This window comes from Platichthys flesus, chromosome 22 (assembly GCF_949316205.1).
Source record: "Platichthys flesus chromosome 22, fPlaFle2.1, whole genome shotgun sequence".
Classification (NCBI taxonomy): domain Eukaryota; kingdom Metazoa; phylum Chordata; class Actinopteri; order Pleuronectiformes; family Pleuronectidae; genus Platichthys; species Platichthys flesus.
Window position 1 is genome coordinate 8726904 of NC_084966.1, and position 27360 is coordinate 8754263.

At 42.4% G+C, this 27360-nt stretch overlaps 1 protein-coding gene across 1 annotated transcript in view; it reads right to left on the reverse strand.

The window, feature by feature from the left end:
- nlgn4xa (neuroligin 4 X-linked a) overlaps window positions 1-27360 on the reverse strand; it is an 83629-nt gene that overhangs the window by 39502 nt on the left and 16767 nt on the right. The window contains exon 3 of the mRNA XM_062381100.1: window positions 6563-6715. Within this exon, the coding sequence (XP_062237084.1) occupies window positions 6563-6715 (153 nt within the window). The remainder of the gene's footprint in view (window positions 1-6562; window positions 6716-27360) is intronic.

The window sequence follows — 27360 nt, forward strand, 5'->3', positions numbered from 1 at the left end:
AGATAGGCACAGCGATGACACATTTCCATCTTACTCCTCAAGTGTTGTTGATTACTCGGCGGTGGGGGTGAATAGTAATGACCTCCTCCTGGCCACGGCCGTCCTTGCATGCATGGAGGAGTCATGAAGGAGCAGGAGGAGAAGGGAGGCTGAGTACCTGACCTACAGCTAGAGAGTCCACTCTCTCAAATTAGAATAAATCACAGTGAAACAGAATGAAACAATGGGAATCAGACAGCAAAGAGAGACTAGAGGGGATATAGAGGGTAAGTGAGGATAGATATTTAACTTAAGACAGTTTCACTTGCTTTTAGGCTTTGTATTAAGCCTATAAAGAGGCCCTGGATGTCTGTTCTAAATGGAGATAAAAGCAAACTAATCTTCTGACTGAGTAATATGGTAAACACCATCACATCACATCGCAGTGTCAAACTGTTCCTCTAAAGCGGCTTCAGTGAGCCGTGACTCCACATTTAGGTCTCCGGTTCATGGTTTTGTTGTACTATACATTTCGGTTTCACATTGCAGTTTTACAAGCAGGCTAAAGAGCTGCTGTCATCACCTATGAGTCTCTACTCTACTATTACATCAGAATGGCATTATTGCAGGCAGCAGGGCTCATAGAGTTATAATCAAATCCCCTCCTCCTGCCTGCACCTGCTGTGATTCATTTTACTCCTCCCTATTATTTTCCTCTTTGTCCTTATAGTTAAGGAGGTGATGAAACTGCCTCAATTTTTCAAGATTAAAAAAAATCAATAGGATCTTCATGTCAAATTGAACTGGACCGAGACCACGTCTTTTGCTCGGATACATTTTTTTTATATTTGTTCGAGGCTGTGGCCCAGCACCGATTTAACACCTATGTGATCGTGACGGCATCTGATTATGGATTATGATTACATCTACAAAGCTTTGTTTCATACTTTGAACATTAACAAACCTCCCTGTTTAGTCAGGCATTGCCTTCTCTCATGAATTTGATAAATATTGTTATTTTGTCGATGTTACACACGTCATCTATTCCACTTTCGTCCATCCTGGGAGAGGGATCCCTTACATGCGTCTCTCTCTGTAAAGCTTAAGCGTTTCTCCTCCTCTCTGTCTCTCTCTCTCTCTCTCTCTCTCTCTCTCTCTGTCACCCACTGGTTTTGCAGCAAACAGAAAGCAAAGCAGCAGCACAACTCCATCAGGCAGCCCTCACTAGTCATCTCGCGTCTCGCCACAACGGGCTGTAGGGGGTTAGGAGAGAAAATGGAGAGTGTCATGTGCCTCTGACAGATCCCCATGCGCTGTGGTGAAGCTCACCGTCACTCTGGCTCACGTGACAGCTTCCTGAGGCCAGATGGCACTCCGTCTTATCCAAGAGACCTCATCCTGGCATTGGCATCTCCAGTAACTCAATCGCAGGAACCAAAATCTGTACTCGCTAAGAGTCCACCGCAGCTCTGGTGCAAACTGCAACCTTTGGGCCCTAAAGAGAGAACCTAGATCAATGCCTAGTCGATGTACAATCCTGCAATCTTAATGAATGCCCCAGAGTGTGTTGTGCCTTGAAGGGTCAGTCTAATGTCTGCTTGTGCTCTGGCCTCCACCCTGTCAAGAAGGTATCTTTGGTGATAAATCATGTACTACCTCCAGAGAGACGACATTCCCCACCTAGACACGGGACCCAAAACTGTTGGTCTCAGCTGCAAGAGGCACCAGTAGGTTGCGGCAAGGCAAGTGTAATAAAGATATTATGCCAGAGCATTTCCGAAAATATATGGCAGTCTGGCATGACAGGCTGGGGTGACTTGTGGGCCGGATCAACCTGACGGTTATTAGAGTCACTCCCTACTGCTCGACCCAACTATAATAAGTGTTATGCAACACACACACACACGCTGATGCATAATAAATGATAATCTGGGTACACAGATGTGTGCAACATTGTATAAAAATATCACTGTACAGCCATCAAGGAATCCTTTGGCACAAATATTCTCTTGGACTCAAGGATTGACTCACTTAATCTTGGTAGCCAAAGGTCAAAAGTCACGACGGCCTCCTGTAATTCAGGAACGTGACATCTTAAAATCAGCTTGAGGGAATGTCTAATCTGGCTCACTTGGACTCAAGGTTGACCTGATTAGAATTTGGTGGTCCAAGGTCAAAGGTCAAGTTCACTGTGACCTCACCAATGCCTTTCTTTGCCTACTGGTTGTGATATTTCCAGAACACCTTGAGGGAGCTCTTTGACATTGGCACACATATTCACTTGAAGTTGGATGATGTAGACACCTTAAAGCGCTTGCTGATTGGGTCTTTATGTCACAACATAGCCTTCCCTTATTGGTCAGGCTCCTATCACATGACCCTCTCCTCGAGAGAAAACAACCCGAATTAGCCTTGGCTACCAGTTTAGAATGCGATATGGATAATCAATTACAAGCATTCCCTGACCTCTGCTCAGATGTCTTTGTTCACAGGTCGGCATATTAAAATGTTGCAACGGCTTACATGCGTGGGAGACCAGCTATTATTCTAGTAATCTGCGAGAATTCCAAAAATAATTATATAATGCTTCCTGTTAATAGCAGCCTGCACATGCCCAGAGTAAGCTGGTTTCTAGGTGAGTCAGTGTGGAGATTAAAACTGAAGCAGATCCTTGCGCCCAACAGGGTGTGTGAGGTGCAGGCGGTGAAGGGTGATGAGTGTCTGATGGCTTCTCTCACTCCACTCGCACCCTTTCTCTTTATCTGACCCCTCAAGCTCACCATCCCTTCACACAAGATGTCTGCCTCAGCTCAGCATCACACTGTTCACACGCTTCCTGCACCGGCACAGCTTTGCACATTCGCACCTTTCCAGAAGCAGCTGGAGGTATCTGTTAGAATCATTTGAACCACAAAAGCCATGGCAATTAGTGAGGTGAGGGGACTGCTGCCTCCAGACATTTAGAAGACATTCAGCTGTGTCCTTTTACTTTGTTCACTTCACTTTTATTCCAGCTTTTGCAAAAAACACCTTTGCAAATAATATATAAAATATTTTGTTGTTGTTTGCTGCCTTATTTCGATCAGTCAATGGGGTAATAAGCCCCCAAAACATAATCAGGTCAGGCTGGAACAGTGAACAATAAAGATATTCCATTGCATCAGTTCCAGATTCCAGTTTGATGTGCAATACTTAGAGTTATAGTACCATGCTGCATCTAGCCTTCTTGGTCTCCAATGCTAGGTACCTTCCATATTAACCTCACTAAGAAAAATCAGCAAAGAAGAGGAAAGTATGCCATCTCTTTTAGTAAATAGTTATTCAGCAGAGTAACTTTTGATGGCCAAGGTTTCTCTGTTTTGACAAACAAAAATCTGGTTGCTTGCCTATGCATAATCCAACTCGGGAAATTGCTTCCACTTGTCATGAAGATCGCCAACTACACAGTTGTCAACTGTGCAGATTTATAAATAACTAGTGCAGTGCCCATTCTAAACATGTCCGTTTGGATGGGTTTGTGTATTGGACGCTGTGCGCAGAGCTTTTTAGAAAAAAGTCGACGATGCAGAGTGAACTTAGACAACTGCATTCATCCTACCTGGTTTATCTGCATTGAATATTATATAGTCAATGTTCAATGCTCTGAATTAGTAGGAACTAGTTTCTTCGCGTTTGGCTTTACAATAGCTATAACTATCTGGGGTCAATCCCTTCCTATTGTTTCCTGTGTATTTTAACAATTTAAACCACTTAGAACATTTATATTTTATAATTTTATACATATATATTAATGTCTTGTATCAAGTTCCTTGTATTATAGATTTACATATACTATTTTTAAATGTTTTTTAATATAGTATTTTTTAATGGTCTTTAATGACTTATTTTAATATAGGTCAATGCCTTCTAAATGGTTCTAAATAAATGCAGTTGCTTTGTTATCCTTGTAAATTCTAAGATTTGTACTGATTACTTTAACTCTACTCTTCTTACTTGCAAACTACAAGTCCTGCAGCTGCTGTTTTACATTAAAACTTTTATTGTCAAGCAACGGCGGTCGAGGATGTGGAGTGTATTCGTGACCGAGCTAGCTGAACTTAGCCGGCTGTGCAGTTGCTGAAATGAAAATCTGTCCCCACAACAACATATGGACAATCTCAGCACTGTTTATCCAGCTTATTGCTTTTAAACATTGCAGGCATGGAGTGATTGACATACTCTGGTGCCCTGGGGCGAACATTTACAGTTGCCCCCCCCCCCCCCCCCCCCCCACTGACCCATCTGCTCACATGTATTTACAAATATGCAGCATTCGCAGCACAACAGAGAGTCAGACTGAAACCTGAACTCCTTGGTTTGGTTCCAAAAGGTGAATAAATCCTTATTCAGAATGCCACCATTATTTGAATCTATCCTAGAAATTGAATATATATACGTTTTCGGTACAGAGCCGCTCTAAACATTGCATTTGACAAGGCCTGTCAGTTAGTAGGTTTAGGGGCTAGTCTATGTTTGATACTGTACTTGCAGTAACAGTCCAGCATCTGTGGGTTTGTATATGTGTGTGAGCATTCTAATTTGTAATCATATTAAATTAAATAACAAACTTGAAAAGGGTCCAGGATGGAATTTAGAGGAAAACCCTTTGTCTTCACACGCTCACTGCTGTTTTAACTTACAGTCTGTCAGTTGTGTTACTTTCTGTGACTCCAATGTGAGCATCATTATATTCCTTTCCAGTGTGTTCTTCTCCCCTTCCTCTCTTGTCTCCGTCTGTATTCTCATCTACATTCCCTCTCTCTCCTCTTCTATTTCTCTCCCCTCTCTGCAGTGCACACGTTTTCCAGAACACCACCCCCCCCCCCCCCCTGGCTCTCAGGCAACTAAATATAGGGACTGGTGCAGACAGCTCGGCCTTATAACAAATGGTAAGCAGAACAGAGCAGTGGCAGTGGTTGGGTGAACTGTGGCTCCAAGCAGATAGTGAGCCACATGCCAACAATGAAGAGTGCTATACCCTAAATAAGTGTGACAGTGCTATTGCGCTATAAATCAAGGCTAAATCTCTACAATTACCGTGAAATATGCTCAGATGAGTGCGCGTGGTATCTAAGTGGTAAAAAGACAAATATTACGGGCATATAACTGGAGAATGTAAGAACTCATATGCCATATGAAGCGAAAGAGATTTATGTAAAATCTACCGAGCAGCACACACTGCATGCAGTTAAAGTCTGTTTGCAGAGGGCTGTTCTCTCAGCCGACAATATACTGTCACTATTTGATTGTTTGTGTGCTGGACGTTATGGGCAGAGCTTTTTATAAACCTATGGTTCAGAGTGGAGTTAGAACACTTTGCAGCACTTCCTCTATCACACAACACTCACGCAATGCCGGCACAGCCGTAAGGGGCAATTTGGGGCTCAGTGTCCAAGGACACTTCAGCTATGGTTAGTGGACATCCCGCTCTACCTCCTGAGCCACAGCCGTCAAGGTATTTGCTTACCGTTATTAGAAATAATTAATAGAGCTGTGATTAGAAAAGACATACTGGATAGTTTCTTCAAGCAAAACTAAACAGCTGGGAATTCTCTCTGTGTTTTTATGAAGAGATTAGGTTCACAGATTTATTAGATTCATAAGAACTAAGCAAAATCTTTATTTTTAGCTGATATTTCAATTAAGAGTTTCAAAGGGGGAAAAGGGGCTCCAGGTATACCCCCATCTAGAGGGACATTTTCAAATGACTTCCTTCCGAAGCTTGACGTTATCGGCCTCCTCTCAGACTCCACCGTTTTCTCGGGCGCCAGACATTTAGAGCCCGACCCTTTATGTCAGAGTCTAGATAAAGTATCCCTGTGTGAGCCAGAAACTACTTTCATCTCACAGACAGGAACAAAGTAAGATGCACATCACTGGGGTGCAGATTCCAGCTTGGATCACTCTTCCAAGCACCACTTTTTTCAGCCTTATTGATGTTTTGCTGCACAAAGATTCAAGTAATTGAATAGGGCAGTATTTATTTTTAATTTGAATGTACTTATCTTGTGATGCGTGGGCCATCCAAGGCTGAACTAAAACACAACTATATGTTAAGAATGCAGAAAAATGCTAAGTGCCTCCTACACTGTGGTTCGCAGCTGATTGGCATTGGCAGAACGGAACACATGATTGCTGGAAGTGATGAAACCCCACACACGCAATCAAGGATGAGAATCATGCACCACGTATCTTTGCATAAGTGTGTATGAGAGTGTGAAGGGATTGACCTGGTTGATTTTCTTCGCTATAAATACGAATGACATCTGAAAACCGTGTCAACAAACACACCATTAAAGGAATCAGATATTGAAAACATTGTATTTAACAAAAATCTAAGAGGAGATGGACTGCTGCCCTCCCTGCGTGTACGCCCCCAAAACAACAATGTGAACGTCGTAGCTCTCCAAGAGCAGACCAGACAGCTGGTGAAACGCTGGGAGCCGATTAGCCATTAAATCAATCACCGAATCAATAACTCATGTTCTGATTCAATTAGCCTTTCCCCAAAGTAATTAAAGCCCCCCCCGATTGGAGGACTCACCCAGAACTCCGAGCCGGTAGTTGATTGTGATGACAATGACATTCCCGTAGCTGGCCAGGATGCTGCCGTCAATCATGTTGCCGGTTCCCTCCATGTAGGAGCCGCCGTGGATGTAAACCATGACTGGCTTCAATCCGTTCTCATCATGGATATCTGCAAAGAAAAAAAAATATAGGTATGTTAGATGGTTGCCTGAATGCATCAAGCCTTTATTTTTATAGTCGTTCAGTGTTGGATGGGTTTGGAAACACACAGACGTTTTTTTTTTTTATTATATCAGAGGTTAGTATTTCAATTTCTGTTACTTTATGAGGAAAGTTGAGTGTATGATCCTCATAAAGTCATGCAGAGGAGGTAATAAGGAAAAAAGACAAAAGAGTGACATGCATACATTTCCAAAGCAAATGAAATGCAAAGCGACAATCCCAGATCTTTAGGCTTAATGAGTGCAATTCAATAAACTGCTGGTGTGTTCTGAGCACATGGCCTCACTGTGCCTTCTCTATTTTAATGACAAACCGTCACCCATTGTAACAATCTAGTTATAGTTTAAGTTTGTATAAGTCTGGCTCTCCATATAAACATGTGTGTACATAAGAGGGGGTGACAAATCGAGATGGAGGCACTTCATACACCATATTAAATACAAAGGTGAACTGTTGAACCAAATGTGGATAATTAAAATACAAAAATTGCAGTTAAAAGAGAAGTGGTCTGACTTGGGTCATTCTCTATGATAAACACTTAGCTTTGGATTCAAAATCGATTCAGTTACGAATCTCGATTTTTTTTTTTTTAATCATATATTTATTGGTTTATATGGGGGGGGTATATGGGGGGGAGGAGTAACCTTTAAGTAAACTTTTATTCATTCTATTTAATTTACCTTTTATTTATTGTTTAAAAGTAGTGGTATACATTTCTTAAAATGTCAGTTTATGTGCAGTTGACAGGGACTATATAATAATAGGGCACATTTGTATTTATATTCTCTATTGGCTGCCTGGCTGTCATTAAGTTAATGTTCATATTTAAAATAAAACTTGTAAAACTCTAAGTGAATTTGACTGTGTTGTATTTTAAAGTACGATTCAAATTTTTTCCATGGTCCAGTATTTGAAAAAAATAAATAACCAAAAGAAATTGCAAGAAATCGTAATATCGAATCGCAAAACCCACAGAATCAAAATACATATCGTATCGCCACCCAAGTATCGTGATAGTATCGTATCGGAAGGTCCCTGCCAATTGCCTTCCCAAATAGATAGATTACTTTATTATACGTTTACTTGTATAGGGGAAATTGAAATATCCCATTCGATATCCCACCACTTACCGAGACCAAAGTCTCTAACATAAAACATTTGGAATGGCTCTTGCCATTCCCTTGACGCTGTAATCAAGAATCCAAACCTATCGATGTCTGCACAACAGGGAAATTAGCTTGACCTTTTTTTGAATGTCGGTGATCATTTTACAGTAGTCCATATAAGACACATAAGTGTCTTGGGTGGTTGGAGTTGGAGTCTGATATTCTCCACCAGATCCTGATGAGAACATTACAGCTTTAACCTTACGATAGCTAAATCCGTCTCCTCTCCCTCCTCCATTCGTTCTTTGTCTTATGCTCAGTGAACACTGCAATTATGCCAGATGAATACCTTGTTTATGAGGCTCTCCAGTTGTGATTAAGCTTGGTGATTAGTACATGTGTAGGTGGTAATTATAAATTAAGACTAGGTCCTTAACATGAAAGAAGATGGAAGGAAAAGATAAAAAATCCTCCCAACAAGCAGGGTTAATATCAGCCTGCAGTATCTTCCTCATCTGCAGATCAGCTGGCGTTAACATGGAATCCTCTGGGTGTGTCGAAACAGGCAGTCCGATGCATAAGTAACGTTTGTGAACATATTTCTTTCAGTTCACGAAAGAAATATGCAAGAGTAGTATCGCTGCTGTCCTCACACGGCCCAGTGTGTCTCAGATCTCCTGCACCACAGTAAGCTTTGGTTGCCTGGAACCAACGGCTGAACGAACCCATTATCCCCGGCCCTGACGACCAGGCTGCTGGGATGTCTCTCAAATGTCATTCAGGATGAGAGCATCTGCTGAGGGAAATATCCAACTGAGAGGGAAGCTGGCCGAGGATTCAAGATACTGCGCATACTGTGAATGATCAAATAGGGGCGCTTATTTTGCCCAAACCGCAGAAAAGAAGGCCTTTATTTGAATTTGCTTTTATTAGAGACATAATGTTAATTGCTAATTTGGAAGGCTGTCTGCTCCTGTTGTAATTTGCTGTTAGGGCAAACCGAACACTAACACCATTAACACCATTAGAGCCGTCATGTCATATCACTCTGACGCTGCATCTCTCTAATCTAGTTATCATTTTCAGCCATCAATAGCAAATCCATTTAGCTGTTTCTCCCATTACGGTTAATGTCAATGAAATGCAACACTCCAACAACAGATGGTTGATATTAAAAGCCAAAAGGGCACAATTCCTATAATTCCAGGCAGGACGAGGTAACGCTTCCTTGCAATTTATAATCAATCAAAATTTGATTTGTATAGCCCAAATTCACAAATCACAATTTCTTTCATAGAGCTTAACAAGGTGAGACATCGTCTGTTCTTAACCCTCGACAAGAGGATGGTATAACTACTAAAGAAACCTTCTGACAGGGGCAAAGAGGTGCAATAGATGCATGTCCATTTTTCTTATTAAAATCCTGAGGTTAACCCTGTTGTGTTCAAACCAAACACAAAGCAAATTTCTTGCGTGATGAGATAACATACAAAGTCAGTGCAGAGATTCATATATATATGGGAAGGCGTTAAACTCCATGTCATTTGCTTCAGGGCCAGGTCACACACACACAAATGGAAAGCGAATATTGTGGGTCTTGGCTCACTGACATTGAACTCCACGCAACGCCATGCTGCAATTGGCCTCAGTGTGGAAATGGATGTTTCATTCGCCTCCGTGCTCGCACAGATTGGAAAGGTTTGCCCCTGAATCAATTGTGTACTATATGTGACCAGGTCCTACCTCGCTCAAGTTGAAATACTCAAGTAGACACCGATGTGCATGCACTCAGAACAAGCAGTCTGGAGGCTGAAGTCTTTTCAGCCATGCTATTCAGCTGTACATTTCATAATATTGAATTGAATACCATAACGGCTTGTGCTCTGTATGGAGCTGCGTGGTCGAGTGTCTAAAATCCTTGCACTGTTACTTTAAAACTGATTTCTCCCTCTTATATCACCTGTAAGGGTTTTAAACATCAATGCTTGAAGGTTCACAATGAGTGGTCGGTAAGTTAAGCCTTCCCTTGTAGAATCATATCAGACAGACCTCTGTGGACACTATGGACGCACTGCTGTTCTCAATATCTGCTTCCAAGGAAACTGCAGAGAGTGCAGTCAGTGCCCTGTGGGGTCCATGCAGTCAAAACTAATTATAGGGTAGAAGGATGTCCATACCAGAGAAAAAAGGACTTCACCCGTCTTCCTGCCCTCACTGTTCAGAACACAGCAGAAACACTAGGAAGGAAATTGTTAAAATGACTCCACCAGCACTGTGAAATTGTAAATTACAGAGAATTTAACACGGGGGCTTTAAAATTACAGGTGACTTCTCCTCTCTGATTGGTTCTATTAGTTAGTATTCTTTACTTGGTCACACTGCCTGTTATTTGAGATTTTCATTGTGTTTGTCGAGGATATAATTAAACTGCACTACTCAGGAGCATAAATCATCTTAAAACACCACTCTGTGCTTTGGTTTGAAAGAGGATGCCTCCTGTCCACACCGGCTATTGCCTTCTCGCCCAGTTGCTGTGGGCCATGACAACTGGGAAACTGGCTTTGCTGTGTGGTGTGTATGTTGCAGCTAAGTGGGCTTGGCAGAAAGCAACACAGCCAGCCAGGCAGACAGGCAGGCAGGCAGGCGTGGGGCAGGGGGACAACATCAACCCCCCTCCTCCACCAAAGAACACAGTGAGCTAAGTCAAAAGCAAATCTCAGCGGCAGGTTATCAATCTCCACTGTGCCATAAAAAAGGGAGTTCTCGACTTCGCTAGCGTGCTTTTGTCATTTTGCAACTCCCCGCCTGCAACCAAGGCCAAGGATGGTTGGGGTTGTTTTTTTCTAAGCACTGGGACTGAGGATAAGATGGGGTCCAAGCACTGGACCAGCCCTGCAAAGACCCACCGCCCTTTAAATGCAAATGGTCTAATTAAAGCAGGGAAGGTGTGGTGTCTGCAAGCTCCCTTTTGTTTTCGTTGTTCCACATTCGAAGACGGCCAGCGGAACAGTGTGGGAAGACAAAACCACCTTGAGGAGGCAGACGCACATAAAACAGGACCGCAGCCATTAAGTTGTCATAGTCTCTAACTGATACACATCTAATGGTCGCTGCAGGCAGTCCGGGCCCCAGACACAACGTTTCAGCGGGCTCTCCATCAAACAAACAAGCAAATCGACTGTTACTACCCGTCTCCATTGGTCAGAAGTCAGGAGGGACGGCGAGGAGGAGGGGGACCCACTCAGGGCACTTTGGTACAGCGGAGAGATCCCCTGCAGATTTAGAGCCGTGATTTTATGGCTGGGAGAGAGGAGAGGGTGGTCTCCGGGCCCCCGTGTCCCCATCCTGTCAGCGCGGAGTCCACTTAGAACTAAAGAAATCAAACTGCTTCGAGTGCTCCTCTCTCTCTCTTTCTCTTACTATCAGTGTGTCTCTCACTCTCCGCACTCTCCGGGGCCCCGCGGAGCTGCCTGGGTGACTGTGCAGCGGGTTCGTCCCAGACATTCATCACTGCCACCCGAGCCGGGGGGGATAATATATTCCTCCACTGGCTGCGCAGCGTTGCACACATTACTCATCTTTATATGGGTGAGGGTGCTGGGGTGGGGTGGTGAGATGGTGTATGAAGGGAGGAGGGAGATTGTTTGGGGGCGTCGACTTGATTTTCCCTTTGCTTCCAGTGTTGTCTACCGTTAACGGGACAAATACAAATGGCAGTTAATGGCGGTGATGTAAAGCGAGTGCCTGTGTTGCCCCCCCCTGCCACCACTAAACCACTGCCATCACAGCTGTCTGTCCCACCGTGCTCTCCACGGACTGTGGTCTACTTCCTGTTCGATACATTTCCACTGAGATGCCCAAATACAGCCAGTTCCCTCTCTCCAGAGTCACAGAAAGTCATTATGTGGCTCAGAGCCTAACAAAAACTTGTCGGGAACCGATGAACAGCTACCGAAAACAGGGTAATGACTGTTGTGCACTCGCAAAGTATAGAAAACAAGCAAAAAATCTGTGATCCCAAATGAGTATAGCCATGTCAGCATGAAGTCTTTGAGCCCGGTCTTAAACCCACAACACCGCAACTACAGTGTCTTTGGTTGTTTCAGACCAAAGACACACATTGTGGGTGCATTGCTATCCCGAGGCACCACGATACTGGTCCGAAGTCAGTGGTGCAGAATCTCTATGTTATTTTAAGGGCATGTTATGGAGACAGTAATGTGCATCTATGTGGTCAGGTGCGAGGCGCATGCTCCCTCCATGTTTAACACACAAAAATGTTTCCTCTGCAGAGAAGCATCACCCTGCAGTGGTTTTTTAAGGGAATTGAACACGACAGTACAACCATTCTGAAACACGTGTGTGATGCAGTGGCCATGCTTTCCACTGTTTAACCTTGCAAAAGTTGTCTACTTGGAGTATATGGAAATAAACTTTAAACATTTTTAACAAATCAATTGTGAGAACACTTATACATCCATCCTTTAAAGGGTCGAGGACGGGCCAGAGCCTTAAGTACTGTTCATTTAGTTGAACACGCTATACAACCTTATCAACATCCCTCTCATACAGAGGTTACCCCCCCTCGCTCATGCCCAATGCAATTGGATATATACATAATGGATTTGTAAAAGTGTATATATGCAGACCTTGTACTTTTAAAACCACTACAATGATTTATCTATTTTTCAAACGGAACCCCAATTAAAATGTCAAAAGCAACACTTGCACTCGGGACATAAGTGCGTAATTATAACCGAGAATAACTGGTTTCCTTCAAGCCCCTGACAGGATCCCGTGTAATGGTAAAGAGCAAACTGGGAACGTGGGAGAGAACGGCTCGTCGGGTCGGAGAGAGGCAGTCGGCGGTGCCGCGAGGTTTCTCTGCAGCAGACGTCGAGGTATAGGTGGAACCACGGGGGAGCCACAGGAGTAATTCATTGCCACTGCAGATGTTCAAACAGTCAGAGCGCATCGATCCCGCACGCCCCTCCTGGAAAAAAGCAGGCAGGCCAAAGTAGTGCCTGCTCCCTCCAGGTCTTCCACCGTATACACACGTTTTGTCCCGGTGTGCAAAGTGTTTACCTGTAGTTTAAACAGGGCAGTGAAGGAAAAACTTTTAGTTTTATTTGTATTACATCTGTATTACAGTAAACCTGGGTTTACTGACGTCTCAATAGGAGCACTGCTGCCAACAATATCACAGGCTTTGGGATTTAATGCTGCAATTCCGATATATACATTGTATTTTTTTCCACACCTGGGGAGGGCAGATGCTTTTTTTTTAATTCAATTTAACGACGCAGTGTCACCCTCCACTGCTCTGGCTCTTCTAATCTGAGATAAACTGCGCTACATCCGTGAGATGCAAATCCAATATAAGGCGATGTTCCCTGACCGATGTGATAAACCCCAGAGGCAATTCAAGCCTTGAGAAACTCCCACTACACACCAACATTGACACGGTGTGGAGTTCGGTGTCTTGGTATACAAGCACTGTTCAGCCTGTGAACGCAGTTGCATCATGGTTCTCTGTGGCTCGGGAAGGGCTTTGTGAAGTATGATAAAACACCTCTGATGATGTCATGGTGATGCCATGGTGGGTCTTTTTTTCACTTGGAGGGGAAAAAAGCCGGAGTTACAAATGCGTGTGAGGAGGTGGAAAGACGAAGGTGTTTACCAGAAATAAAGAGTCTAATGCAGGATGTTATTGTGTTACATTAGGAAACCTGTGTAACCTTTCACTGACCGGAGATTCACACCTGTGTGTCTAAAGCCAAGATTTGTCTTTCGAGTATATGTTAATGACGAGTGCAGATTGGCCATCCGCCCATTCACACTGCAGCACTTCCGTCAGTGCCTTGCCCGAGGACACTTCAGCAGGCGGAATGGGGGAGGCAGGGATAGAACCGCCTCTGGTTAGAAAACGACCTGTTCTCGCTCCTGAGCCACAGCCACCCACACATGGCATGACCCATTGATTTTACTTCACCTCCATCCGCCAACTTCCCTGACGCATCTCTTTTTCTCACTCCACTTTTGCCATTCCACCGAATGCTGACTGCAGTTTCGCTCAGGAGCCCCATGCACCGAGGTGATTTAGACGATGAGACAAATCATTAAAGCCATGATGGATATAATTACTACATATAATGTGAAATGTGCTACTCATCTGGGATAATATCAGTTTGTGAATGTAGAGCGTGTAGAAGCTAAAACCTCTAACATCAAGTTCAAGGTTAATTAAATCCTATAATAGTAAATCCCTTATAGGGGCAGATGTTGATGATCAGCTAGAGCCGGTTGTGGACTAATCAGAACACTATAGTACTACAACAGCTTTGAGAGGTCAGAGTAAAGAGAGGCGGTGGTCTAGTGGCAGAAACTTGGACTATGGGCAGAGAAGGTCTCTGGTTCGTCTCTGGTTCGACTCCACGGAGAGACAACAAAAAGACGAACCTGGATTGATCTGTCCAAAAATCCAAGAGTCTCCCTACCCTGTCTAGTGCCTCTGAGCAAGGCACCTTACTCCCCCAACATCTGCTCCCCGAGCGCCGTACATGGTCGCTCACTGCTCTGTGTGTCCTTCACCAGATGGGTTAAAAGCCGAGGTTAAATTTCCCTACCTGCATGAGTCTGCCTTTGCATGTCTGTCCATGTGTTTGGGAATAATAAATGTATCTTAATCTGCATCTTAGCATACAAAATCTACAAAAAATGAATATTATACATGTAAAGGAGTGAAATCATCTCCATGTATCAATCCATCTATCATCTATACCACTTGTCACAGCTTGATCCAATCCTAGCTGACATTGGGAGAAAGTGTGTTGTATAATAATTTTTATTATTTCAAAAGTAAAGATTGAACCATTGCGCATTGTGAAATAAAACATAAAAGTTACTTGGTGAAAAAAGGTGGACTCAAATAATCCTGGAATTCCGCTGAAAAATGACATTCAAGGCAAATTAAAAATAATAATTAATTCAACTTTTCATTAAATAAACCGTTTTTAATATTACATAATTTGCATGAACGTATTGATACAGGAGTATTAATAAGCCTTATCTATTTATGGGCACTTTGATTTAAACAAACCATTGGTGTAGTGGGAAGCAGCAAGGAGAACGGTGGTGCCTACACATCTCCATTTTACAAGAAGCTGTCAACAATAGGTAAGATGTAGATGTATATTGTGTATATTGTGCTCAAGGATACATCACGCATTTTCCACTTAGTGATGTTTTTATGTCTGTATAATTTCTTTACATTTTCTTGAATGGTTTGAAAGAAACATAAGAAAACTAGAATCACTGCCTGCGGTTGTATGAAATCTGCCACAAGTGCAGTTTCAGTCAGCAAATATTATTTTCAAGAGTCACACAAGGTCACTCTCCCCTTTACCTTTGACAATTCAAATATAATCAGTTAAAACATGAGTCCACAAGACATCTGGTCAAAATTGTTGGAATGTCCTCAAGGCTGATTTGAGATACACCCGCGTTTAATCAGTTAATGCAGGATTCCAAATGAAAATTCGATCGGATTTGTGGCTTACAAAAGATATCACGCTAACAAGATGAAAAAAATGTCACGTGAGGTCATCATAACCTGGGACCTTTTGATCTTCGACCAACAAAAGCTAATCAGATCCTCTTTCAGTTGAAACGAACGCTTGCAAAGAGATGTGACCAAATCCCATGAAAGGGTTCTTGAGCTATTGCGCTCAAAAGACAAAAATAGCTGATTGCGACTGTGTGTCACTGTGACTTTGACCTTTGGACACCAACGTGTAGTCACCTCATCCGCGAGTCCAACTGAACTCGTGTGCTGAATTCTAAAGATATTGTGATGGACAGATGGATGACCTGAATAAATAAAGCAGCACAGGAGCTCCATATTTAGCAAAAGAAGCAGAATCCCTTGTAGTAGGTACATTGATCCGATCGCCTTCTTTAATTTCTAAATAATCATTATAATTCACAGAGCAGCACGTCTAATGCTAACTCATTGAGAACAATGCACTGTGACTTCCATGTCATACATCCCTCTCTGGAGGAGCATCGATAAAACCGCCCATAATAATGTGTTTGAGAAATGTCACTGCTTCGTGGCCCCCAAAAGACAAACGCTGTCCTATAACTAAAAATGTCTCCTGTGGATTTTTTCCACCTTCAGTTATGTGCCACTCCCCACTGAATACCGAACACACAGGTGAAAAAACACGCCACTATTTGGTTATTATCATGCAGAAGAATAAAATGTGGCTGCTGTGCTACAATTGCCACTGTCAAGGCAACATTGGTTAGTGCTCATGCCTTACCAAGCGATGGAGGACGGAAAAATGAAATGTAGAAAGGGAAGGCAGGGACATTTTTACTGGTTTACTGGGACCTCCTTCCTGTTTAGAGGGGCCCTTGTTGCCTCGGACAGGACTCTGCTTTACATGACTCCAAAGAGGAAAAAGGCTGTCACCAAAAAAAAGGAGGAGCTGAGAGGATGCAATCAGAAGCGCTTGAAGTGGAGGGGGAAAAATAGAGGGCAATTAAAAGGGGTCAAATGAGGTTGATTAAAAAAGAGGTCTGTATGTTTGCTGTCATGCACAAGTGCCAGGCTTTTCTTATGTTGGTCAAGAAGGGGAAAACAGATGGAAAAGATACCTTTATCATGGCCATCATTACTGTGGAAATCTGCGCCTTGACTGTTTGAGCTGGCCCCTGGGGTTGAGGAGAAAGTAGAATAAAGGGAAACATTTTTTCTTTATCTTTTTTAATAAAGCGAGAGGAAGAAAAAATAATTCTCAGCCCAAAAGAAGAAAAAACATCAGAAAAGGTCAGGTGGCTGTGTGAGAAAAACAAGCGGGAGCGATTGGTTCTTTAATTTAAAGACATTAACGACTTGCACGTTACTCTGTTCAAATATATTGTCGCGGAAGAGATTCATTTACACGAGGGCTGCGTCTTCCACTTGCTGCTAAGCTAATTCAACAGTTCCACAACGTGATGTCACTTCTTTATTGTTTGTTTGTTGTTATTTTTGCATGGAATATTGTGCACAGAGCTTTTTATAAACAGTCAATGGTGCATTGTGACAATAGAAACTGAATTTGCTTTATTACTGTTCAAGGGTCTGGTTTGAATGTCTTACTAAATTGGTACATAGATATATTGCATGTCTGTTTTTTCAAAGGACTGTTAAGCAATCAATGCAATCTTCAGACCCATGTTCATAACTTTTATTTTGAAAACAGTTTGCTAAAGAGGAAGTGACTCTATGAACGTTTTTGCCATGACAGAGATCAGAATCTGCGACTGCAGACAATTTACAATAAACATTGAAAGTGTGAAGTCCCTTAGATTAACTGTTTGTAAGATATGTATTCCACATAGAGACAGACTTAGCATGAACTTAAAGACATTTTAATTTAAATACAAAACCCGGACCTTTCCTGAACCTGACCCAACCATGACCATTCCACCATCTAAACTGGGTTTGTTATCCTTACCATGAAGGTAAAAGCCTGGTATCCCATCCGATGGATCACTCATACAGTATATGTTGTATCTGCTCCTCCAGACTAATTACTTGCAAGAATCCATTTTGTACTTTTAGACAACCGCCTCCTCCTGGTAAATGTGAATCAAAAAATGTTCTTGAAGGGTTGTCCCAATTCGCAGGGGAGGATTTCAACCACTGCCCCTTTGTGACTCCGTTCCACGGGGCACGGTAACCCCCCGAAAACAAGGGGTAAGGCCAAAGGGCAAAATGGGATTTGGCCATTTGGTGTCTCGGTTTGAAAGGGAAACTGAGGGAATTCAACAGCTGCACGACGGCTGCTGTGGGAGAGAGCACTGGGACCAGAGGTGATGGTCTGGGCTGAGAGGTCTGAGAAAAGAGCTGCACTCCCCTCGCTGGAGACTGAGAGGAGAGAAAAGAGACACACTTCTCCTGAAAGAAAAGTGGGAAGATAGAGGAGAGGGGAGCTGAGGTTTTACTGGCCTGGTGACATTGTGGGTCCTGAGGCACACAATGACCAATAGCGGCTGACGGTCAGGTCCAGGGTCAGGTTCCAGGCTAATACTCAACAGGTGCATTTGTGTAGTTTTTTCTCATTGATGATTTCTTCAAGCTGATCATTCATTTCCTCATATATTTTGTGTGTAAGTAGGTAACATAACTTTCATGTCTCTCTTTTTTGCGTAGCCATTTTTTTTTTAATTGCTGAAGGTTTTTGGCCTCAGGTGTGGTTAGAGAGAAAGTAACAGTCTTTGGTGGTTTAATGGATCAAGCATACGATTTTTCATGAAGCACCCAATTTTATTCACGGACTTACTCAACATATTATTTCCATTGTTCCTCTTGTAAAATGTCTTGTGGAGTGCCAACAGATGTTTTTTTCTCCGTGGCGGTCAACACGCCATCCTGCTCTTCTCTAATCTCCCGTGGAGCTGATCTTTATAATACCTTCATGAATTTATAATGCAGAGCTTTTATGTGTTTCGGGATAAGTGGTTGTCGCTTCCTCTGTGCAACAATGATGCTAAAAGGACCATCGCCTTGTGTGGTGATCTACAGGGAATTACTTCTCTCCTGCGTATGTGCTTGTTTGTGTGTGTGTGTGTGTGTGTGTGTGTGTGTGTGTGTTTCACTCTTCTCTCTGTTTAGACACTCGCATTTATTTACTTATTAATCGACAGTGCCAGACAGGGAAGTGAAGTGACAGTCAACAGACTGGAATCCCAATGGGTAGCCATATCCAAGGAGTGTGCTTACAGGATATGTTAATTCTAAAAAAGAGTCCTTGACCAAAACCAGTAAAGTAATGTAGTAAAATGTAAAATCCGGATATTTTGTTCTGGTTCCTGAATCTATTTCTTTACAAATAATAATAACAGTAACATTGCTACCCGCTCTACCTCCTGAGCCACAGCCCTTTGGTTCTCTACACTGGACACCTGTCACCAGACATAGATCCATGCCCATAACTGCCCCTTCAAACCAGTTCATTGCATTTCCAACCTTTCTTTCTGTGAACAGTTTCAACAAATAGTAATAACAAATAAGATCAGCATCTTAATTAGTGAGTACCGAAGGTGTCACAGTCCTTATACTAAGCTTGGCTAACTGTGTCATGACTGAAGCTTTCTACTGAAACAGCTATGAGCTTGATAATAATGTTAAAACAAAAGTCTCAGAAAGGAAGGATACTTTTTTTTTTTATTTGACTAATTATTCTATAGTCATTTGTTCATTGGGTTTGTTTAAACAACCCCAAATCCAAACACAACACACATGAAAAAAGAGGGGGTCCATTATCCCTGCTGCCTCATAATCCTCGAGCTCTAAAACTGATCAGATGTGTCATCCTTACATCCTCATTGTATCCTCCATGATGCATGCTAGATCTGCAGCTGATCAGCAAATAGTGGAGAATAGCCCTCAGCAGGCACATTATGTGGCCGGGATGGTGGGATAGTGTTTGCACAATATAGCTGCTCACCGAGAGAGCAAGCTGCACAAACACGGGCTAGTGCCGTGTCAATGTAACCCAGCCAAGCATGAACGCCCACATCTGCTCAGCCTGGTCACTCACACACACACACACACACACACACACAAATGCTCAACATACATGCAAACCTAAATAAATCAGTATAAATATACTGTAGATGAATAGTCACACCCACACTCTTATGAAATCAATATTTCACAGCAAATTTTTGTATTTGGCCCGTGTAGCTTTACACCCACAGTACATGCAACCGCTATAAGCATGTTAGACAACAATTGGAGTGAATGAAGGATTACAATTGTCGGGCTTTAATTTAAGGTATAGCTAAAATTATACGTTATGTGAGTACACTAAAGAAAATGTTGCTTTGAGATATTTTATTTTCTGAGTTTGCGTAGCAGCGTATAAAAGGTGCAAAGAGTGGACCTCTACTAATAACGTTATGTAAAAGCAGTTAACATTGAGCATGTTGAAACTATGGGGATTGTATGTCCAAGTTAACAAAGCAAGTATACGGCCCAATAATAAATAATAGAAGGAAGGATTATACTATTTTTTTATTTACAGGCAAGCAAATTCTGTTTGCTGGAGGACACGAGTTGGATCACCATAAAACAGGAGCGTTCTTAAAGTAGAGCTGAGCTGGAAGAATAGTCCTAAAAGTTTCCATGCTGCTTTGTGTCAGTCGGTGTCATGCATTTCTCCAGGGCTCCCCCGAAGACAGCTCTACATGTCACAAGATCACAGGCTCTGAATGTAACATCCTAACTGTGGTTTTATCTCTGGCATGTGATGGGAGCGTCGAGCGGGAATGAGAGAAGGGGAGTTTATGACACAGTTGCAGCATCTCTCTGCTACGCTGCAACCCAGCCTGAAGCCATTTCCCTGGGTATGGGTGACTTGTTGCAAAGGAAGGAGGAAGCTTTCTTTCCTTTGAGTCGGTTATGCAGATAATCCAGGTGGAGTGACAAAAAGGTCCGGGCGAGCGTTTTACTTTTCTGTTAGGATCCAGGCTGTGGCTAAGATTTCATGTTCAAACATAAATCTGGAATCTGAAAAGTTTAAAGGCTTGAGGATTCCGTTCTACATAGGAAAGAGACACACCTCGTGAAATGCTGATGATTCCATTTTCTGACTTCTTCGTGAACTCACTTATGATCTGACGGGAAATATTCTTCTTACAATCATCAATAAGCTGGATTGTCTCTGCAGCACCTCTTATTTGCTGAGATATTTATTTTGAAGCAACATTTTGATGTACTGTATCTCCAAAGGTAAACACACACAAATACACAAACAAACACAAAACACACACGCTTTCAATTTAACTTTAGTATGTGTGTGTTTATACTCACTTAACCAAGTGATCGGACAACAAAATCAGATGTTCTTAGACAAAAATAAATAAAAATAAATACTGATAAATTGTTCAACTGTAGTGTCTTTTGGGGGTAATATGACAGTTTTGTAATAAGATTATGATCTCAAGTTTTGCATGACCTCGTGAGAGGCAAATGTCAGCTGCAGCTTGTAAAATTGCTAAGAGCAAATACTCTAATGCATTATATAACAAAATGTTTCTACAAATGAAAGTAATAAGTGCAGGAGACCCGGATGAGTCCAGGTGCTTTGACCATAGCTTCTGTGAGAACAGCTGCACTAAAAGAACCTGATTTACAGAGAAACTGTAAAAGTGGATTTTTCAGTAGTTTTCGGTTTTTTTTTTTGTTCTATACTTTGGGTGCTGTGTTGCCTCCGGGCAGAAACATTTGTTTCGTGCCAGATGTCAGAACTAGCATCTATGATATGGAAGGAACTCTGCAGAGCAATAAACTGATTACTTAAGTGGTACAACATCCTCATCTTTCATATTATAATTTACTTATGTCCTCCATAAATTGCTCTTATTTGATAAACGAAAAACAGAATGTTGAAGCTGAAGTGTGTTTATCTCGAACAATGTCTTTCAGTTATGGAGGGTATAACTAATGGTCTGGTTGGTTGTGTGTTGTATGTGAATAGAAAATTTGGCAACTGAACAAGGACATAACACGTTGACTGTATAATGTTGTGTATTATGGGGCCCCGGGGTCAACACAATGTCACTCACCACCTGCACCTACTGCCGCCTGGCCCTCTGTGCCTGTTGCCTCCAAGTCTGAATGATTAAACCAGCCGATGCTCCTGCGTGTGCCAAAGTACCTGGCCCCAGGTCAGTTGGAGGCATTTCATAAAAAACTGCTTTATTTACATGATCCATGTGGGAACAATCAAAACTGAAATAATTAAAGTCTGAAAACGTAATGCTGGAGTAAGTTACTCTTTTCAAACTCAATCAACTGTTTGTATTGTTTTCATTTTCACCACAGCAAAAACTCCAGTGGGAATACTATGAATACCTAAATCAAAACAAATCAGAAATTTAATAAAGTAAACAAAATGCATGCTCATAAATGTATTAAGAGAATAAGATATGTCTTCTTTTTTTTTTTCATCAGTAAAATCAACATTATCTTATAACAAATTATTGTAATTATCCCATCAAATTATGCTTTCTATCTTTAATAGTTATACACAATTTTCTAAAACCTTAATTACACCCAGTGGAAAATATAAGTTGATGTGAGTTGACTTTATTTCTTATTACACATCAGGGAGACTGTGAGTCAAGCACAAACTTGGACTATATAGGGTTCACCAATAAAGTGGAAGTGCTGACTACACACCCAACAAAATTACATAACCACTTGATGTGTTTGGCATGGAGACGCAGGTGAATAAACTGAACAGCAGTGCCTAGGAAGAAAAAAAATCCAGTCTTAGAGCTATTTCCTCTGTCAGTTTTCCCTCGGTTTACCTCATTTCATCTTTGCCCAGCAAAGTGGAGCAAAGACTATTTTAATTTAAGGAACAGCTTTCTCCAACACTGCACAAAAAGCCCGAAAATGTCTTTTGGTTCGCAAGCTCGGAATAAATCAGAGCTGGAGCTGAAACATTAAGCTGCCGGTAGTGCCCGTGGAAGGGAATATGAAAGAAACAGGCACCACGCTGGGTCTCACATTTGAGCCAAGTGTAGAGCAGTAAAACAGAACGAATCCAGGAGATGTCGACAATTAAAAAATGAAGACGGGGCCGCCCGCGCTATTGTCTCCCTCTCGGAGAAAGCCCCCTGAGGAAAACATCTTCACTCTGATTAATTCACTCAACAGCAGCAGGCCACCTCCCCAGTCCAACTGCAGCCGCTGCAGAGGCCGATAAAGCCGGCCTCGCCGCCTCAACATCACACACACACACTAATACAGATACACCGATCAGTGCAGCCGCATGCAAGTGTTTTCAATTTGGTGGCTTATCAGTGCACCGTGTTGTACATTTAAAGACTTCAACCGGAACCACCAGTTGTGTGATTTAAATCTCACAAATGCAGAACCTTATCTGAACCGGTCTGTTTTGCTGGGTGTGTGGCAATGCACCTAAGTCTGAATCATTGCTTGGCATTGGTGAGTCCTCCTCAAAAAAGGTGATGTTAGAAAACTTAACCTTCATCCTACCTGGTTTATCTGCAATGGTGATATTTATAGGTGGTTTACCCATGAACTATCCCTTTAAGGCACACTGCCTAACATCCAATGTATTCATATTGAAACTATGCATGTCAAATTGCTTTAAACTCTGCTCTTCACTTTCTCAGGCAATTTAGAACACACGCGCCAAGTGTGAAGTGGGTGGGTTGAGCGTTTCATGAGATATGCATTCCACACACAGATAGGCATTAGTGTAATTACAAATTCAAATTCGGAGGTAAGTTACACCAGTTTAAATGCAGAGGCTAATTGGTAGGAATTACAACTAGCCTCCCTTACTATCACACTTTCCTTATACGCACAAATTATATGAGCACTTGAGCGTTTCAGCGGCACAGCCATGTGTGGTGGGCCTGTGGATTGAGCAGCAAATTTCAAAGGCTATGAGAATACAGACATTTCAGCGTCCCTGGAGCAGGCCAAAGTGGATTTCCCCTTTCGACTCAAATCAGATGACAAAGAATAGGAATTGCTTAATCTGCCAACCCACTTGAGGTGCAGGAAAACTATAAATCTGTCCCTGATCCTCGGCTGGCGGGATATTTTGACATTAAACCAGCTTTCTGAAAAGGCCAACATGGAGGATATAAAGATGATGGGCAGTGAGGGGAGCTCTAACTGGGACGGACATGTCACTCCCACTGAGCTCAGACTGTGGGGACATATTATTTTTTGCAAAATAAAAGAGTCGGTACGGACGGATAAAAGAGTCATAAAAGGAAATGTTGTGATAGATAAAATGGAATTCAGTACATTATCTGCACCTACAGGGTCCTCTTTGGTCCATTTATCATACCATACCATTTTCAGGTAGAAACCTAGTAACTCCACTTTGGGTGGTTTTTAATGTGCACTCAAGCCTGTGTGATGTGGGTTTCCTGCAGGTTCGCCTTACCTCCAAACACACTCCCGTTGCTTTAAACAAAATCCATTAAATATCCATTAAAAATAGCTTATTGACACAGGGCTGTCTCGACTTACGCAGTGTGTTTCAATACCTGCTCATATAAAAAAGAAAAAGGAAATTGCAAACCCTATTGGACGGATGAATAGAGGTGGAACTGTGTTTCATGTGACACCAACAACAATGTTCGAATGATCATGTGTGAGTCGGTTTCACACATACATTAGAAGTGGTCCCAAAATTAACAGTCCCTTTTTTTATTAAAAATTAATCAAGATTTTCCATCAAGCAAATTTGTAGCAAACCTATAGAATGAGTTGTAAAATTACATAAAGGTGCATTTCCACAAACAACTTGGAGCCACAAGGGTTGAGTCGTGTTTGCCCGCGTCTGAAACTAACTGAAGCACAATCCGGTTTGGCCATCGCAGTTCATGTTGGCCACATGGGAAGACGGTCGTGGTGGACATTCAACTCACGTGAGGCCACAGTGAGACCTGAGTTAAATATTCACCGCGTTCGAATTTATTCAAAGTTATTATTCTCTCTCACACCCCTGTCATTTCCCTTTGACTGGGGCTTAACGTGGGCTAGACGGATCTGACTTCCAGCACCTTCAATTAATATGTAAATAAATGTGAGTGTTCAAACAGACACACACAAACGCACACGCACACACACAAAAGGCCATTCACTGCAGATCATCACACAGACCACTACCACCACAGCCAATCAAGCTTTTTCAATTACTCAAAAATTACGTAAATGATAATAAACATGATCAATTATATATCATGACATATAAATCATATGTATTTGAAAATCTTTAGTATCAGCATAAATTTTCATAATGTGGGCAAAAAAAAAATGATTTAAAATTGACAAATAGTTTAGTGGGTAAATAATGTGACATTTTTGCCTCTGTTGTTCTTAGTAGCAAATACAAGGAATACCACAGTTACGCTTATCATCACCAAAGTACTGCAATTCAGTGAGGCACAAATAACACCACACAGTAGAGTGTAAGCACTTGCAGCCTCCACCTCACCCGCAATTACAACCATGCACTTGAACGTGAAGCACTCAGAGAAATGCACATTTACCACAGCACCGAAACAACAGTGCAGCGAGAGTCATGTCAATTGATAATAGCTATTTTTAAAAACACTGTTAACCTTTGCAGGTTGTCTTTGCATTCAGGAAGAGGGGGGGGAATTAGAGATTAAAAGCCACTGCCTGCTTCTCTCGTCGAGGTAAACAAAGCCACTGTATCCACTGGACATCAAGGTTTCCATCCGAAGCTGAACTTTGACCAAACTACATCTGATAATGACTCTTAAGAGGTATCTAAACCCTCAGTGAACCCTCACACAATATTATGCATCGACTGATTTACAGATTATTGTTCCAATGATTTTCTGGGAGGGTTGGTAGGCATGCTGACATTCCATGTGCACACTGGCGCGAGTGTACACTGCAAGGTAAGGTTGTTTACAATGATAGCATGTGTTGGAGGCAATAGCTTGAGTAATTAGTTATTCATGTTTCAGTGCCGTTTATTTATTCATACGAATTGTTGTGAAGGAACCTGTGTTTATTTTGACGCGGTTGATTATTCACACGCGCCGGCTGTGGGAGCGAGAGAGCGCCCCGCCCCTTGCTAAGTAGGTGACTGCGGCAGTTGTTGCATGTTGACAGTTTTACACTGCACTAAGCAAAAGCTTTGGTGTGGTTTTTCCATTTAATTGTGATGATGAGGAATAAAACGATAAATCTTGTATCACCAGTGGGATTCGTTGGTTGGGCTGGAGCATGTCATACCACAGCACATTGCCTGAGGAGCAGTTTGGAAACCACAGGAGGGGGTAAAGGAGGAAATAATTGCTCTCACAGCCTGTTTGAGGTGCGGAGATCAATCAAACGGTAATCACAAATTTGATTTGTGTAGCTCATAATCACAAATCACAGTTGTGTCTCATAAGGCTTAACACGGTGTGACCTCTGCCCTTGAGATCACCGACCAAAATAAGAGCCGCGTGTGTATTGAATAACAGCACAGCAACAGTTGAATAGGGCTTAAATATGACAGTGCACTCGTACCACGGGCCTTCATCTGAGCTGCACAGTCACGGAGGGATAAACAACTGTCTCTAGCCACACAGCTGCACAAGACAAGGGAGATCATGACACGCTGGCCTTGGTTTGTCCCTGCAGGACCAGAGCAGCACGCCACCCCAGCAGGCACGGCCACTGTCTGCTGTGAGGCTGTAATGGAAATGTCGGTCGGCACAGCTTGGCATGGACGGCAAAAAGGGAATAACCCAGGCCCATGGGGAAAAAAAATGATATTACCAGCTTACACTACTATTGGCCATTGTCAGTGGGAAAGGCATATAAAAGGGACACACAAACAAATTGTGTTATACAATGCAGGATTCTTAAGCACGGATTAATTGTTGCCGGTGGAGAACAATATTTCTGTGTTGTTTTGTCTTTCTTTCCATTTTTTTTTTTTCGATATTGAATCATGTGAGAAAAGCCCCCCCGACTCTGCACCGATGAAGGATTGTGAGATTATCCCTCTCCTGCACTTTTTAATCTACCATGTACTCAAGAGCTCAAACTAAATTTAGCACGGAGCTGTCAAGGATCTTAGCCAGACACACACGTTCAACGTGCCTCACCGTCCTTCCACACTGTCCCGCTGCTTCTTAAAACAGCCTGCCCCCCCCCGACCCTCCAACCCTCCGACACTCCAGGTTATGTTCAACACACAAAGGACAAACACTGAGACTGCTGTAGAGCCGAGTGGAACGGGTGCAGCGCTCGTCCGTTACAAGTGCAACTCCAAGTCACGAGTGCTGGCTCACACGAGAGCGTGGAGAACGTAAACCATTGTAGATGAGCCTTACCGAACCCCACAATGTGTGCTGCTTTTTATTTGATTATACATCACTTATAGATGACTAGCACTCAAATCTTAATACAAAGCAGAGTTTGGACAGTCGGGGCCCTCAGCACTTTGACAAGAGGCTCTGCATTTCCTCTCCTTCATCTTTTAGGAAGGTAATTACAAGGAAACCACTTTTGAAAAAAGCATGTATAATTATACCCCGTATGTTAAATATACGTTTTTAGAATAAAGTACCTTTGACCAAAAGATTCGGACAAAAATCTCTACTGAAAGTGGTTTTAAAATGTATCGGTAATACGTTTTTTTTTGTTCGTAAACGGAAGAACAAAAGCTCTTCGCGGAAATGTCATCAGTGTTCCTTCCCTCCTTTTTGTGTCGATTGTGCATGTTAGACTGACAGCTGAGCAGGCAGGGTGGAAGAGGACCTTTCTTGCATTCACAGACGGAAAATTAAAAGCATTTCTATTTAATTAATGCGTGTTTGTGCTGTCGATAAAAAAGGTCCGTCCATTTCCTGGCAATCTTTTCGTTTGAGACATTGACACTGATGGCAAATGACCCACAATTTGCAA